The sequence below is a fragment of the Diabrotica undecimpunctata genome, chromosome 9 (assembly GCF_040954645.1).
Source record: "Diabrotica undecimpunctata isolate CICGRU chromosome 9, icDiaUnde3, whole genome shotgun sequence".
NCBI lineage: Eukaryota > Metazoa > Arthropoda > Insecta > Coleoptera > Chrysomelidae > Diabrotica > Diabrotica undecimpunctata.
In genome coordinates, this window is record NC_092811.1 from 38884388 (window position 1) to 38901985 (window position 17598).

The window sequence follows — 17598 nt, forward strand, 5'->3', positions numbered from 1 at the left end:
ATAAACGCTTTTGAAAACTAAAAACAACTAGAGAATTGACATCAACTTTTTTGACAAATACCCAAAGGCGGACGTTAGAATTTTTAATAATTAAATGCCAAACTAGAATTTTAGTATTTATTTAATTTATTCGTCAAAATCATCTTAAATCCAAACAAAATTAGTATGATTGAATGGGTATATTACAATATTTGTAGTTTCGCATTTAATTAATAAATATTCTAACGTTCGCCTCTGGTTAATTGTCAAAAAAGTTGACGGTGACGTAAAAACAATTAGAGAATCGAAAAACGTCAACTTTTTGACAAGTAGCCAGAGGCGGAGGTTTTAATATTTATTAATTAAATGCGAAACTACAATTTTAGTATTTATTTAATTTATTCATCAAAATGAGCTTAAACTCAAATAAAATTACTATGGTTGAATAGATATTTTCAATAACTTTCAAACGAGATATATATTGCCATAAGGTCCTTTTTAAAATTAACTGTCACAGTGGCCCTGTAACGTCATCTGTTATGACTTGTTATGACTAGTTAAGAAGCCTAGGTCTGTTTATTACCTACCTCCAAATTTCACTATTTAAAGTATAACCGTTCAAAAGATACGAAGGGGGAACGAACTTTTGACCAGCACTGTATATAAAAAAGATGTTAATAAAAGTTTTAGACCTCTTACTCATTTTAAAATTATGTAGGTACTAAGTCTTCTCTAACACGGTGTCAAACCTAAGTTGTGGTTATTTAATAGAACACCTTGTATTTAATTTAAAAAAAGAATTCTCTATTTTTCCTGATTACATTAAAATAAAAGTTATCAGGAATAAAATAGGAATTTTTAATACTTATGAGCAGTTGTGTAAAAAAACGTAAAAATTTGATCATACTGTTTAATTGTATGGGATAATTACTGTGATTATCATTATATATATATATATATATATATATATATATATATATATATATATATATATATATATATATTATTATTATTTTACAATAAGTTGTGTTCAGTCGACCCGATTAGTGTTATGACTACCTTGGTATATCACAGTTGATAACAACGATATTTTATTTAAACTGTAAGTATAGAAAATGAAACTTTTTGTAAAATAAAATATATATTTACTAACACCAACATAATTTGAGGACATGCGACTGTTCCATTTACACTTAAAATCAAATGTATGCAAAATAATACCTTTTATTTAATTTAAAATTAGATATCTACGCCACTGTTCCGTTAAATATTATAATGGTCACTCTCACAATGTTGCCAATTTGTTAGTGTATTACTCGCTCTTGTTCCCGTAAATTTTAAAAAGTCATACGCGTGATATCGTAAGTTATAGTTCAATATTCTGTCCTTTTGAGTTTTTCCCAGAAGCGTATCAGTAGCGGAGAATTTATTTTTTATTTGGCGTATAGCATATTAAAAACACATAATTAAAAGCAATATTTTCATAAAAAAAATGTTAAATGGAGTATTACAAACGAACATCTAATATATCAATATAACATTTTCGATCTTATTCCGGGAATTCCATCTTCTTAGTTTTTCTTGCTGTTCAGTCAATATATTACCCTCCTTACCTCTTTACTTCTTTTGTTTGAATTCCTTTTTGCTTTTTTTCCGTTTCTGGTAAAATTTTCTCATCTCTATTGGCTTACTTAGATCATGTAGTTCTTGAAATTCTTTGTTCATAGTTTGTCTCTGCTTTCTGCAGTGGATTTTCTTTTCTTCCTCGCGTAGTTATTTATATTCCTCCTCTGCTTGTCGGGTTCTGTTCCTCTGTTGCATCATTAAATATGTTGTTTTTTTTTCTCTATTATAATGTGATATTCTTCGTCAACACAGTCATTCGTTCTTGTTCTTCTTTGTTTACCTTTCATGCCTAGTCATTCTTCAGCTGCTTCTTTCATGATATATCTGTACCCTTCCCACTCTTCATTTATATATTCATGTTTTAGTCTGTTTTCTTTAACATCTGTTTGATGTTAATATTTTGTTTATATTCTCCATTTTTGTTTAAATTTTTAAGTCCTACAAAACCTATTTCCTTTTTTAAACATTTAAAATTTGGTCCTTACCCTACTTTCGATTCAGTAGTGATCAGAACCCGCATTTGCTTCTCTTTTGATGCAAACGTTTATTATATTGGATTATTGTCTTGAATCTACAATTTAATGATCTATGATATTTACTGTAAGTCTGTCTGGTGATTTCCAGGTGCCTTTGTGTATATCTTTTCTAGAGCAGACATCGATTCCAAAAAACCTACTATGAAAAAGAAGTCACTTTTAAAATCAGACCATCAAAAATATTTAAAATTCGTTATTTCTCAAGCACCAATTTTTTTTTATTTTGTTGGGCTGTGTTATCATTCCTGTTCCGTACCATGCAAGTTAAACATTTACTTTGTATTCTAGTTCTTTCTTTGAAGGAATTTTTAGTTTTTTATTGACGTTTATAGAATGAAAGTATTTGCTTCGTTGTGTAGTTGCGGTAATCTGCTGATTCAGTTATTGATTCATCTGTTGTGTAAACAAATTTCGACATAATGTCAGGGCATTGATTAATTCCGTTATTAAATAGATTTCTCGGTTATTTGACAATCAAGAGAATTACATTTTTTTTCAGAGATAAACTTCGAATCTCGATAATTGCCTTTCGTTCTGTTTACTGCCATAAACGCAATACGTAGAATTAATTGCGGGGAGAATTGTATTTGTAACAATATGATTTATGTCATGCATGACTCGACGTATAACTTCTTCCAAATAAACACGTTTTGGCATGTTTTTAAAATACGTTATATATATATATATATATATATATATATATATATATATATATATATATATATATATATATATATATATGTACCCCGGAGGTAAAGGAGACTATGTCCATTTTTATCAAAATTTAGATTATTGCAGTTTTGAATATACCTTTTCTGGCTCTACACATAGGTAAACCATACTGTGTCCAGAGACAATTTTACGGCAAGTTACCGACTTTTTAATAAACACCAAGTCCACTTCCAGTCAGAGGTAAACAACACCATGTGGACTTGGTGTTGTTTACCTCTACTATATATGTGCACCGTCATTTACCATCCGGACATAGTGTTATGTACCCTTGTACACTTCCCGTCATATAAAAATGGTTTTTACTCTGGCACTTTTTTTCCCAATGTAAACCAGTGTTCAGACCAGAGATGAGAGCCTCTCTTACATATCTCTGGTTCAGACTGGAGACAATGGTTCGTGAAACAATTCATTGTTGCCATCACAGATAAGGAAATTGCACTAAATCTAAATAAAAAAAAATAACGTTCAAAAATGTGTTTAGACAAATATTTTTATTATTAACAACAAAAAACGGTATCTAATAAATTTAATAACCAGAGAGACGGTTAAGTTAATGTCCAAAATGTTTGAAGAATTTTTTAATAATGGAGATATGACAAAATACTATTATTTCAGCAGTTTCGAATTATAATACATATATTTAAATTCCACACTTGTTCACTGTAAAAGTTATTCGTTTTGTATTAATTTCAAATTAAATTTTTAATTTTTCCAGCGTGTTTTATTTATTCTAGTATGCCACAACTCAATACAGTTTTGTGCTACACTTTACGAGAAACGAATGACAGCTCTCGATTTGAAATTAAACATAATAATTTAAAGTCATGTCTAAGTTTTTTATTTTTTAACATTATTTTTGAATTAAAATATTTTCATAAATTATAATAAAACACGATCCAAGTCCTTTTTTTAGCTGGTTTGATATAATATATTCGTTTTAAGAAAGAAGTGGACGAAAATGATAATTTGTTTGGAGATGAAAATTCGGATATTGATAAAATCTATGCGCCTCTAAGTGGTGAAAGCTCAGAATCGGACGACAATGATATGAGACGTATAAATAAACCAGCGAAAATAAAGGTAAAAGAGAAAGCTATTATTACTCCTACGATTAGTGGGGCAATAAAAAAAATCTTCTTCAGGACGATTTATCCCTAAGCAGTGATGCAGGCAATTTGGATGAACATAATGAAGTTATTTTAGACGAAGAAAAAAGTGTTAAAAGAAAGGTACAAAATATAGCTAAGTACAAACAAAAAGGTAAAAAACGTGTAGTAAATGAACAAAATTGGGCCTGTAATGTTGGCAAACGAAAAATAGCTGGTGGGAAAGAGTATCTCAGTAAAAGAGGCAAAGACATGCCTGCAAAAATGTTAAAGCCTCCTTGCATGTGTCGCATGAAATGCTCTAAAAGATTGCCAGAATACGAAAGACCAAAAATTTTCAACTCAGTCCACTGAGACAAACGTTTCAGATCTTAAAAAGCAATTTATCTTCTCATGTATCGACATTTAAAGTTTATTGCATATTTATTACGGAGTTATAATCATTTTGGACATGAAGGAAACACATCGTTGTTATATATTGTTTTCAATAATGAAATAAATAAAATGATTAATATAGAATCGTGTCTATTAATAAATTTATTTAATAAAGTTATAAATTATTTTATAAGTTAATGTAATAATTCATTTGAATCGTCTCAATGTCGTTGTAAGGTTGTCTTTTAAGCGATATTTTTGGTTTTGAAAACACGAAAAATTCGCAAAGTGCTATTCGGGATTTTATAAAATGACTGTTCGTCATGTGTAATCTTATGTTTGGTTAATTATTCGTCACTACTTTCATTTTAACACTATATTTATTCCTGTACATTAGGTTAATACTTTGTTTACAATATCGTTCGGTAAATATAAACTCTTATATTTACGTATAACTCATATATCTTAATAAATATAAATCTATAAACTATTGACTAAGGACCTAGGCTAACTTTGTGAAATATTATTCTAATACGTATATCAATAATATTACTACAATAATGAATAATAATAAACACTCGTGACTTCGTGAAGAACAGGAAAAGGAAAAATTTTATAATTAAAAATAATACACTGCACTACCATTTTACAGTGAACCATCAGCTATTGAAGGTGTGCAAGGTTATGTTTTTTAAACACACTTTGTATATCTAATTTAGTAGTAGTAAATATGTTAAAAAAAATTGAGCAAGGAGGTTTAATAAAAGCTGATCAAAGAGGTAGACACACGCCAACCAATAAAACTTCTACCGAAACCATAAATAGTATACATCAACATATTAAATCATTCCCAAAATACGAGAGTCATTATTCCAGAGAAAGGAGTAAGAGGGATTATCCTGGCACAGAACTTACAATAGAAAAGATGTATCAACTGTGTGCAAAAATGGTTGCCTTCACCACTAACAAACAATTGTATTAGTTTCTACAAAAGGAAGCTTTGGACATTAAATTTTACATTACATGACGCCAGTGATTCTTCTGTACAATGTATAATGTGGGACGAATCGAAAGGGGCTCGAGGTGCAAATGAAATTGCCTCGTCAATTTTGAAATGGGCTGACAATACAATTCCAGGTAGTCAAGTAGAGGACATCACTCTTTTAACCGATAACTGCTATGGACAAAATAAAAATATAAGTATTATAATGTGCTATTTTTGGATACTGCAAATAAAGACGATCACTCAAAAGTTTTTACTGAAAGGGCACACACATATGGAAGTAGACACTGTTCATGCTTTAATCGAAAGAAAAAGAAAGAAAGTCTCCAATTTGGCCATTTTAACACCATGGGACTGGCAACAACTAGTTAGGCAAGCATCAGGTAAATACACAATGCACAATATGGAACTATTGTCATCTAATCGCCCTTTTTGTAAGTAGAAAAAAAATGTTAATAAAGACACTGTTCTACTGTCAACATGTGTTTTCCTACAAGTCCAACAAGAACACATTGGAAAGTTCTTTTATAAGACCGATTTCAATAATCAAAATATGTATGAAGGATATCATGGACTTCATGAGATATCGAAGACGGCAAGTAACGTTTACGGCCCCATTAAATCAAGTCTCAGTAATCCCATTACCAATTACAAAACAAAAATACAATGACTTAATTGCACTACTGCCTTTTGTTCCGTCAGTTTGTCATGCGTTTTATCAAAATTTAACACATAGCGATATAGCCACAAACGATTACCCACAAGAAGATGAAGATGATATGGAGCATCTTTAACAATTTTGAAACTTGTCGTCTTTAATTTTACTTAATTATTATAACATTATAATATTTACCTCTAATAAAATAATAGTATAGGCTGTTTAATGTGTTTGTATTGTTTATTTCGTAAAGACCTTAACATGCAATGCAACATTATTTAAAAAAGTTGTTAGAGGTAAACAACACTATGTCCAACTACACATTTAAAAAAAAAAATTTAAATAATGAACGGTAAACCTCAGGTATATAACACTTCATGGAATGAAAAAGGATTAACCACAATAATAATATATTAATCTTGGTTAAATATAAGAAACATTTGAGTATTTACTGATTACAAATTTAAAAAATTTTAAAACTCCTCTCCTGAAAAAGTAAGAAAATGGACATAGTGTCCTTTACCTACGAGGTAACGATATATATATATATATATATATATATATATATATATATATATATATATATATATATATATATATACAAACCAAACAAGCATCTGTGGTTGCCAGCTCTTTCTATTGACATACTAAATAATTAAATATCGTTCTGAAATAATAGTCCAGAAAATGAAGCATTTCACCTTGCAATTTTTTCGTCCTGCGTGGATTGACTTGAAATTTTAACAGAAGGTAGGTAATAGCCTAAGGATCAAAATCTATATCGAACCAAAGTGCGCCAAAGCCTTAGGGGTGGTTGCCGCCCCATCTCGGGGGTGAAAATTTTTTTTTTACGTTTTAACCACAGGTTTCGATTAAAAAAGTGATTCTAAACAAAAAATGTTCTATACATTTTTTTTGTAAAACTGATATTTTTCAAGTTATTCGCGATTGAAAGTAACAACGTTTAGACGAAAAAATCGACGTTTTTAATCGATTTTTCGCGAATAACTCGAAAATGGTGCATTTTATCAAAAAAATTGTAGAGAACAAATTTGTAGCTTTTAAAAAGACAAATACAATTTATTTTTTAAAATGTTTTTGCGATATAATAGGAACCGAAATACGGCCTATCAATGTTCAGCGGTTTTCTTCAAATGCCAAATTTGAAAGATTCAAAGTCAAATATCGGGAAAATGATGCATTTTTGGAAGAAAACTCATAGAACCTTTTTTAAAGAGCATAAATAGACCTATCATAAAAAAAAGACTCTAGCTCAAAAATTGAGTGAGTTATGATGAAAATAAGGTCAATACCTCATTTTTTTACGAAAAAATCGATGAAAACAACTCCCTAACCAACCCCATAATTAAAATCGATCTTCACCCTTCTGCAATTCTCTTTGTACATGTATTGTTAATACGTCCAAGAAGTTTGACCCATTTAAAATGCTTAGTTTTAGAAAAAGTACAGCTTAAAGCGAGAAACGATTTACAATTTCATATTTTTTAACCTTCTTTTTTTAAATATCCCCGAAAATACTGAATATATGAAAAAAATAAAAATGTACTAAATTGTAGCTTTTTTAATGACTAAAATTTTCCTTTATTTAGATTTGTTATACAATGAATATTTGGCGAGATATAGCCGTTTAAAGCATCGATTTACGATCAAGCACCATCTTTTTCGAGCCCTTTAAACTCACCCCATTTAAAACCCAATGGTTCCAAAAAAATTTAATTCACAGATCCTTATAGCTCTTAAAAACCTCTACAAAATCGTTTTTGAAGAAACACTCTATCGTTAAAAATGAAGGAAATACGTTAAAAAAAACCAATTAATTTTTTTAATATCAGAGCAACAGATTGGGGATGGTATTCCAAAGATGGTTTGTTATTACCCGTACGCATGAACAAACAACCTGCACCCGATGAACTTTTGAAAATTATTTTTTGCCAATGCAAAAAGGATGCGACGTTTCATGTGGGTGCAGAAAAGTTGGTTTATACTGTAACTCTACTTGTTCTGGGTGCTCAGGTGTAGGGTGCAATAATAGTCCACCAATAATTGAAGAAGATGAGGATGACATAGATCACGATGAAGATGTAATTGATGACGAATAAAATTAATATTATAATTGTTTTACCTAGAAATGTAAATATTTTCAACTATTTATGTAAATGTATAAGAATATATGGTGCCTTTTTATGTTGATAAATTTTTTTGTATTTAATTCTACTTTTTTCAATTTATATCTATTAAATTAGTTTATAAAAACTGCAATGTTGTAAAGGGTGATTTTCAAAAGTTGAAAAGTATGAGGATGACATAGATCACGATGAAGATGTAATTGATGACGAATAAAATTAATATTATAATTGTTTTACCTAGAAATGTAAATATTTTCAACTATTTATGTAAATGTATAAGAATATATGGTGCCTTTTTATGTTGATAAATTTTTTTGTATTTAATTCTACTTTTTTCAATTTATATCTATTAAATTAGTTTATAAAAACTGCAATGTTGTAAAGGGTGATTTTCAAAAGTTGAAAAGTATCAAAATTTTGGCAAAAAATTGTTTTCACCTATAGCACTCATAACAATTGATATTTAAGGGTTGAAAATTTATGAAATTGTATTTTAACGTATAAAAAAATCACTATTTAACTAATCCAAACAAAATTTCACTCATCTTAAGATTTGTAATGTTATTTTACAATTTTTGAAAATTAGGGGTAGTTTTCACACCTAAGAACAATTTGGGTTCATCGGCATGACATAAACTATAAAGCAGAGGGTGAGTTGAGCTTAATTCCAAATTTTTATGCAAATCGTTCCAAGGTGAAATCATTTTCTTAGCATTACTAATTTTTTTTACATTAATCTCTAACAAGGGTCGCTTTTTAAGGGTTGAAATATGATGGAACTTTATTCAAAAGCACGAAACTATCATTATTTAATTAATTCAAACCAAATCTTACCCATATTCAGGTTTAATATGTTATTTTATAATTTTTGACAATTAGGGGTAGATTTCACCCCTAAAACCCTTCAGCGCACTTCGGTTCGATATAGATTTTGATCCTTGGGCTATCACCTACCTTCTGTTAAAATTTCAACTCAATCCTTGCAGGACGAAAAAAATGCGAGGTTTTAACTTTTTTCGAGCTTCATTTCCTGAACTATAAAAATAATATACTAATTTGAGTATTTTACATCTTACAGGCTGACTATACAGGTGTATAGTCGACTTTCGCACATCCGCTCAATCTACACATTATTAATGTGAATGAAAACTTATTTTATAAAATAGGTCTAATGTATTATTTTTAATATTATAAGCAGAAATACAATATTCTATTGTTACAATGGAAAGTGACCAGCAAGTAAACATTTTCTAACGCGCCGCCAATGATCGAATTTAAAATTTCCTAGAAGTCTTAAAGAGCACGTGATTTCGGCTACTTTTGACCACTTACGATGCGTGATTTGTGATTTATAGTTTCATTTAATATTTGCTAGGCTATATACACGTATTAGAAAGAAATGGGGCACTGAAAGAATGGTCTAAGAAGAACCATATATGAATTCTTGTTACACACTTACCTTTTTCGTTTGTTTGTTTTTCTTCATATGGCATAAGTTTAACTTCATCTTCTTCTATTTCAATTTTTAACGAGTATTCATTTAATTCTGAATCATCAAGTGCATCATGTGTACATTCTCTATTAGGTTCCTCTTTAATTTCATTTTTGAAGCTATCTAAAAGAGCATCATTCACCTTATTACAATATATTTCTACTCTACAGTAGTCTTGACTAAATTCTTGTTTTACTTCAATTTAATTAAAATTATTATTAGTATTAAACTACAATGTTTTTTTATAATAATTTTATGTGTACTCAAATAGCTAAATGACTAATATTTTTTATGTATAAACCCAACTGAACTCAATTACCTGAGTTTGTAGCAAAAAAAAACAGAAAAAGAATTAAAAATGTACATTAAATAACCTATTACTCTATTTTTATTGATAAAATTTATACACCACAGGAACAGATAACCGCCATTTGCGAAATTTATCGATAAGCATTGAAATTGGTAGAAGACAATGATAATCCTAACAATACCAAGTGATTATTATAAAGTGAAAAGCAATAAAACAAGTTAAAATTCACTGCGATAAAAGTTATATTCAGTGTAGTAAAGCAACACTGATAATAATAGAGAGAGGTAAGGATATATTGATAAAATAAACAAAACAGCTAGTAGATTTAAACCGAAGCCGGCACAAATACAAAGCGATGTTGTCAGAGCTGAGTGAACAGAGTTACAAACACGTAGTATAGAAACGAATGAGAAAACAAAAATAAGTCTTAAACACTATCAAAATAAGAAAGTTGCAATATTTGCGCCATGTTATGAGAGGTAAGCGCTACGAACTACTGCACGTGATCATGTAGAAAATGTATTTCCTGGCTAAACAATCTAATGGCGGCTTTCCACCAAACGGACAAAACAAAATACAAACTCGTATCGAATAAAACAAAACAGCAACTTTTCGCAAGTGTTTTGAAGACTTTCGTGTTTTGAATCAGTTCCAAGAAAGCGGTAACATCAAAAGGTTTCAGCGTGTTTTGAAACTCGAGTCTGTGTAGTAAAAATGGTCAGTTGTATTTATTATTGTCGCCTTATTAATCTTATTACGAATTTTGTACTAAATTAGTTGTTGTCAATTAAACAGAATTAAGTGAAACTTAATAGATAATTTCTAAAGGTGGCAAAGTTTCCAAAAAGCAGTGGACTACTGAAGAAATATGTACCTTAATAGATGCCTCCCGGGAACATAGAAATTTGTGGTACCCAAAGGATGGCATCTATAAAAATAGAATTAAAAAAATGAATTCCTACAAAGAAATTGTCTAATTGTTTAATAAAAACTGGATAGAAACTGGAAGAAAATTTAAAAAACTAATTTTACAATATCAACGTGGATCTAAACATGTTGGTTGGTTATTGAAGAAAAAACTGTACTTTGACTTCCTCGTGACAACCAGTGGAAAAAGACCGAAAACAAAAACAAAACTCAACAAAATGTGGTCAGTTTAATGGAAACAAGAGTTTTGGTTTTGTTTCAGTTTTGTTTTTGTTTTACAAACATTTGTTTATTGTTAGCTACCAGAATCATGCCTTACTTGTGTAAGGATTGTGTACCTGGGATTATGAACGCCCTAAATCTAAACAATCGTGTCAGTGCACTTGAAAACGGTTTAAGTGAGGTGAAAATTGCCAGCACCCAGAATATTAAAGAATTAGAGGAGGAAATTAGTAAGATAAGTGTGGAGATGAAAAGTTTAAAAACAAGTTTTGAAATAATCGATGATGATCTAAAAAAAGATCTTAGGATTATTAAAGAATCTAACACTGGCAACAAATCAGTAAGTAGTGCTGGAAATGATAACATTCAAAATTGTGTAGATGTCAAAGGAACCGATGCAGTTTTTGTGGAGATACAGGACAGGACCCAGAGAGCCAAAAATAGTATTATATATAATGTACCTGAAAACCACTCCAGTGAATCTAACATCTCTGCTGAACTTGATAGAAATGAGGTCCAAGGAATTCTCAATAAAATAGGTGTAACGAACAGCGCCTTTAAAGCTTTTCATCTTGGTCAACTAACAGATAAACCAAGACCTCTTAAAGCCGCATTTAACGATTCAGCAATAGTTATCTCATGTTTAAAACATTGTAGATCTTGAATGTGTTCTAATTTGCGCATTGTAGCTGATCTTACCCCTTTACAGCGTGAGAAAGTGTAGGCCTTTTATCAGGAGTTAGAATTCAGAAAAACACAGGGTGAGAAGATCAAGTACTTTAATGGGGTACCCAAAATCATTGTCAGTAAATCCAATAATTTAAAAAATGACCATTGAACTTATACTTTCAGAATGTTGGCAGTATGTGCACTAAACTTCAGAATTTCAGACATGCTGTGAGTCTCTCTAGTTATGATATTATTATTATTGAAACATTGCTTACATCTAGAATCTTAGATGCTGAATTGGGATTGAGTGAATTTAATGAGTATAGACATGACAGGGACACTCAAACTAGTTCAAAGACTCATGTGGTGTTGTTCTTATTGCTGTTCATAAGCACCTTTTTTCAATGATGGTTAGGCCTATCGATTCCTCTGTGGAATTTACACAGGTAATGTGTGGCACAAAAAAGTTAGTCATTGGTGCTGTGTACTTTCCTACAGTCATCTGGGACACTATATGAGGAGTATTCCACCTGTACGTTGAACTTAGCGGATAGATTCAGTGACTACAACCTATCTGAGGCATCCTGGGAGAATCTTAATAATGTTGTTACAGTTGAGTGTCCGCATCACTCTCCAGCAAATATTATTTGTACTTGCTACAATTTTCAAAATATGTCAAAAGTAAATACTTGGCCTAACCTTAATAATAAATTTTTAGATCTAGTTTTCTGTACTCAGAGGGATGCAGTTGTGTCGATTTCAACTGATATTCTATTGAATACTTTGCAACATCATTCAGCTTATACTATATTGTTACATGCAGTCAATTTAAATTTGTTTCTTAAATATGTCTTCTATCATGATTTTAAAAAATGTAATTATCAAGTTTTAAATGAATATTTAGCCTCAACTCCTTGGAACAAGGTACTATATGAATGAGATATGAATTGCTGCAGAGGAAATTTTTACCATATTTTATATGATGCCATCAATATGTTTGTTCCTATCAAATTATTTAAATCACTAAACTTTCCAGTTTGGTTTTTGCGAGAATTTATTGAGCCTGTCATACAGAAAAAAAATAGCTCACAGGAATATTAAAGGATGTAAATCATTACAAGCAGTATGTTATAAGAACTATTTAGAGAATATTCAAGCAAATATTTCAAGTAATCCCCACTCTTTTTGGAGCCATGTTAGAGCTAAATGGGTCTAGTGCTTATCCTAATCTAATGCCTAATAAAGGTGGGAATGTAGTAGATCAGAATGGTGATGAAATAGTCAATCTATATCTATAATCTATAAATAGTCCGACTGATGATTTCGAGGGGATTATGAGTTTAAAAACTACATATCCTTCAGGGCCTGATGGTATACCTGCAGCACTTATTAAGAACTGTATTTTTTCCCTTTGTAAACCTTTACAACAAATGTTCAATTTATCATTGGCATCATCTGTATTTCTACAATATTGGAAAAATAGTTTTCTTACACCTATCTATAAATCTGACAATGGTGAGTGTGTTAACAAGTATAGAGGTATAGTAGAAACGATATGAATTGGGAAAGAACAATTTTTGGGGTTCAGTCAGTAATTCTACGGCGAACATACACTTCATCTAGTTTATATAACGATTTACGTCATCGGCGTCATAGCCTGTGACGTCACATGATACCAACACGAAATATTTAGGGTGTAGGTGTGTTCTTTTTTAGAATCACTTTACCGAGTACACTGGCATTACAGCCACTAGACATATTTTATTATATACGCGTAGAAATAATATTTAAAAATTTCTATTGATGTTAACTTAAAGAAATACACAATAATATGTTTTATTTAATTTGTATAAATGCATTATAAAGCGTTTTTATCAAGAACATTTGTTCGGAATACACTGTAACTGTAATCGAACGAAGGTAAAATTTTGGCATAAATTGGTAACACTTATTTGACAGTTGCGGTGTTGACACTTTAGTTTTGTTTTTATTATTTACTATTACTTAAACGATGTTGTTTTTTAAACAAGCGGCTCAAATTGTTTTTAACAAGATTATTTTTTAACTCTTGTTTTGTTTCTATTTATTTACATTAAATATTAATTTATTTTGTTGTATACTGTTGTTGTACACTTTTGCAATAAATATGTGACCTATTTGATTTAAAATGGATTCAGGATTTTTTTATTCTTTGGCAACTATGTCAACTTCAATCTCTGACGTAGATAATGACGTAAATCGTTATCTAAATTAGATGGACTGTAGAAATAAAGATAAACCTTTGTAATTCTGTAATTATTGATTACTCCTGGTATTAGTCCACATGGATATTGGCGTGGCTTATTACTTTTTAACGCATCTTATTGGGTAATACTACTGAAATGTAATTGGTCAAATTTTTCGGAAGTGCATACACTGAAACCAAATCTGGCTTTGCCATTATCTGGCAAAAATTGCTTCTCATGTTTCAAAGGCGGCAAACATATAATAAACACAATAACAGTGTAGTCGTGATAAACTTATTATAATAAAATTAATAAGCACATTACATTTCATTTGCATTATGTATGTATTACGTTTAATCATCAATTTTAAATTTCAATAAAAGTTAAGGAATTTTTCGGGTCCAGTCCCGAATAATTCAGAAATATAAACATTACAGTCCTCTCTCTATATAACGATATGCAAGAGACCGAGAATTTACATCGTTATAAGGAGAGATCGTTATACAGAGAGAGACAAAATTCGGTACTGTAATATTAATAATACTGTACTAAATAACCTATTTTAATTTAAAAAAATTATCAAAACGAATATAAATGAATTAACATTGTATTCCACATAGATTTATTAACGAATAATATAAGCAATACAGTATAAAAAATGACTGTACAATTAAAACATGTGTAGTGTACAATAAAAAAAATAATATGCTACTGTAAAATATATTTACCCTACATTACCAAAAAAATCTGTCACCTTGATCTGTCTTCTTTTCCCTTTCCACAGAACTGACCTGACCTTGTCCTGAAGACGCATCGAATCTTTCACAGTACTCATATCGTCTTCCTGATGGATGAAGAATCGATGCAGTACTTTTGCCGCATCCAATGCCTGCTTAGGGGTCGGAGCTGGTTCTGGCTCTGCTTCCACTTCCGAGTCACTGTTTTCTTCTTCTCCTACACGAAGTGCTTGCAGGATGTCCTCGTCAGAAAGTCCAGATGTTGTAGCTACATTTTCATCAACTTCTTCAAAATCTGTTAGCTCTTCCGGTCCGTAGGTGATAGTAAGTTCAAACTGTCTGGCCCAAACATCTAATGGCAGGTCATCTTCATCATCAGTCAATCCTTGATCTTCCAGCCATCCTGCGTGTTTGAAGGAATGTTTTATCGTATTGCTCGTCATCTCGTCCCAGGATTTACTAGTCATTAGGATGGCGTCAAGAATGTTTAGTTTAAGATCTCCATTATTCTCAATCAATTCCATCAAAAGTCTTTTCCTGTAATGGCTTTTCAAACTCTTGATGACACTTTGGTCCATGGGCTGAAGGACACTCGTTGTGTTTGCTGGCAGAAAACAGAGTTCGATGTTTTTAAGGTCGCGCAATACAGGATGAGCAGGATAATTGTCTGCAAGCAAAAGAATTTTTTTCCCTTTAAGCTCGACATCCCACTTTCCTTATCGCTTCTTCAAAAATTTCCGAGGTCATCCACGCACTCTTATTTGCTTTATAGGTCACCGGTAGATATTTTATATTTTTAAAGCAACGCGGGTTTTTCAACTTCCCTATCACTAACAATTTTCGCTTCACCGAACCGGTCATGTTAGCGGCCACTAAAACTGTAATGCGTTCCTTAGAGAGCTTTCCACCAACGCACTTTTCCAATTTAAATTTTAAAGTTCTGTTTGGTGTCATTTTAAAAAACAATCCAGTCTCATCCGCATTCAAAATGTCGTCTGACGCATATCGTGCCTTCAGTCCAGGCCACACGTTTTCTAGCCAATCATCCGTTACGTTTTTGTTAACATGGCCAGCCTCTCCGCTGATTTGCTCATAGTTGATCTTGTGCCGCAGCTTCCACTTGCTCAGCCAACCCTCAGATGCCTTGATTCCAAGTTTAGTTGCAAAAAACTCAACTTTTGTCCTAACCACAGGCCCAGAAAGTGGAATATGGTTCATACGCTGCTGCTGGAACCACTGAAGCATAGCGCGATCTAAATCTTCGTGCTCAGGTTTCCGCAACTTCTTCCTGCTACCGCCCTCCATCTCCGCTTTAGGCCACTTTTTTCTGTCCTTCCATATCGTAGCCACAGTTGACTGAGACAGCACCGTCCAGCGAACGGCATCCGATTGCTTTTCATCTTTCTCTATTTCTCGAGTTAACGATAACTTTTCCTCCACCGAGAAAACTTTACGCTTTTTCGAAAACATGTTGACTGTTGACACACTAAGACACAACTCAAACTGGAAATGAAAAGTCGTCAATAGATGACAACATCTGTGTGATAACAGGTACGCCGCCCGAACAATAAACGTGAGTCACTTAATTCTCTGATAAGAAAGAGTAGAATGGGTGGCCGCATTCCTTAAGCGCAAAACAAAACAACCGCTGGACAATGACCGTGCCACTCGTGACTCAGGTAGTCTGAACTTTAAACACAATAACACATTTGTCATCAACTATTGAACGCTAAAAAGTTATCGCTATAAAGAGAGAACGATATCGGTATAGAGAAAGAATTAATACATTGTTCTTATGACGGACCAACCAACGTTTACTATTTTCATCGTTATAGAGGAATTATCGTTATATAGGGAATCGTTATAGAGAGAGACTACTGTATTTGTAATTGATCACTAACGGTATTGTCCACATTGCAGCTGTGGCTTATTATTTTCTACGTATCTTATCGGGCACTACTGAAGTGTAATTAGTCAAATTCTTCGGAAGTTATTACGCTCAAACTTTATCGTTATCTGGTCAAAAATGCCTTGTCAGGTTTCTCATACTAAACGATATATTCAGTCGTCGATATATCGTCGTGTACGACAGCAAGTTCACGTATATTTTTAATATTTTTGTGCAAACAGTAGTGTTGTGTTTTAGTTAAGTTTGAGTTAAGACAGTAGAAATAAGTTGTAAATACATTAAAGATGGCTTTTTGGCGACCATTTGAATGTGATACCAACGAGAATACTAGCGACAATCCAACGGACGATTTAGGTATGTAAATTCTTATTTAAAACAAGTTTAATTATTAGTTGTATAGGGATGCTCGGTCATAATATTCACCCTTAATCTACTTTTTTTAACAATTAAAAGTAAAAATATTTCTTTTAGATCCAACACCAATAAATTGGGAATTTGTAAATAAGGACTTACATATTCAAGCGCAAAGGATTATTCTAAATATATATTCCTGTTTAAGAGGCGAAAATAGTACACTTTCGGAAAATAATATTGTGTTAAGGATATGTGAACTTACCAAACTTGCGCGTACGACAATTTTACGTGTTATTGCAGCTGGGGAGGTAAGTGATCATTCTGTTAAACGTCAAAGAGTTGGACAAAACCTTAAAAAGATTGATAAGGCCACTAAAGACGTTATTTGTCGCTATGTCTACGAATTTTATCAGGACAACAAAGTTCCAACTTTGGAAATGCTTCAGGACAAGTTGAAAATGCAAATAGAATGCGGATTTAGTTATAAAAAATTAGACAAGAGAATGGTAATTATGGAATCTACAAGGATTGTGATACAGAGGCAACATTATTTACGTAAAATAAAGGAATATCGAGATGACAACAGAGACA

At 31.5% G+C, this 17598-nt stretch overlaps 2 protein-coding genes across 10 annotated transcripts in view; one reads left to right on the forward strand and one right to left on the reverse strand.

Moving 5' to 3' along the window:
• Positions 1 to 17598, reverse strand: part of LOC140449879 (uncharacterized) — a 298794-nt gene that overhangs the window by 224910 nt on the left and 56286 nt on the right. For all 9 annotated transcript variants that reach the window (XR_011951911.1, XM_072543285.1, XM_072543287.1 and 6 more), the window contains exon 2: positions 9622 to 9777. Coding sequence is in view for 8 of the 9 variants with exons in the window: in XM_072543285.1 (XP_072399386.1) it covers positions 9622 to 9777 (156 nt within the window). In the remaining variant the exon portion in view is untranslated. The remainder of the gene's footprint in view (positions 1 to 9621; positions 9778 to 17598) is intronic.
• The window catches only part of LOC140449881 (uncharacterized), a 241033-nt gene that overhangs the window by 147698 nt on the left and 75737 nt on the right, over positions 1 to 17598 (forward strand). The gene's annotated exons all lie outside the window — the stretch shown is intronic.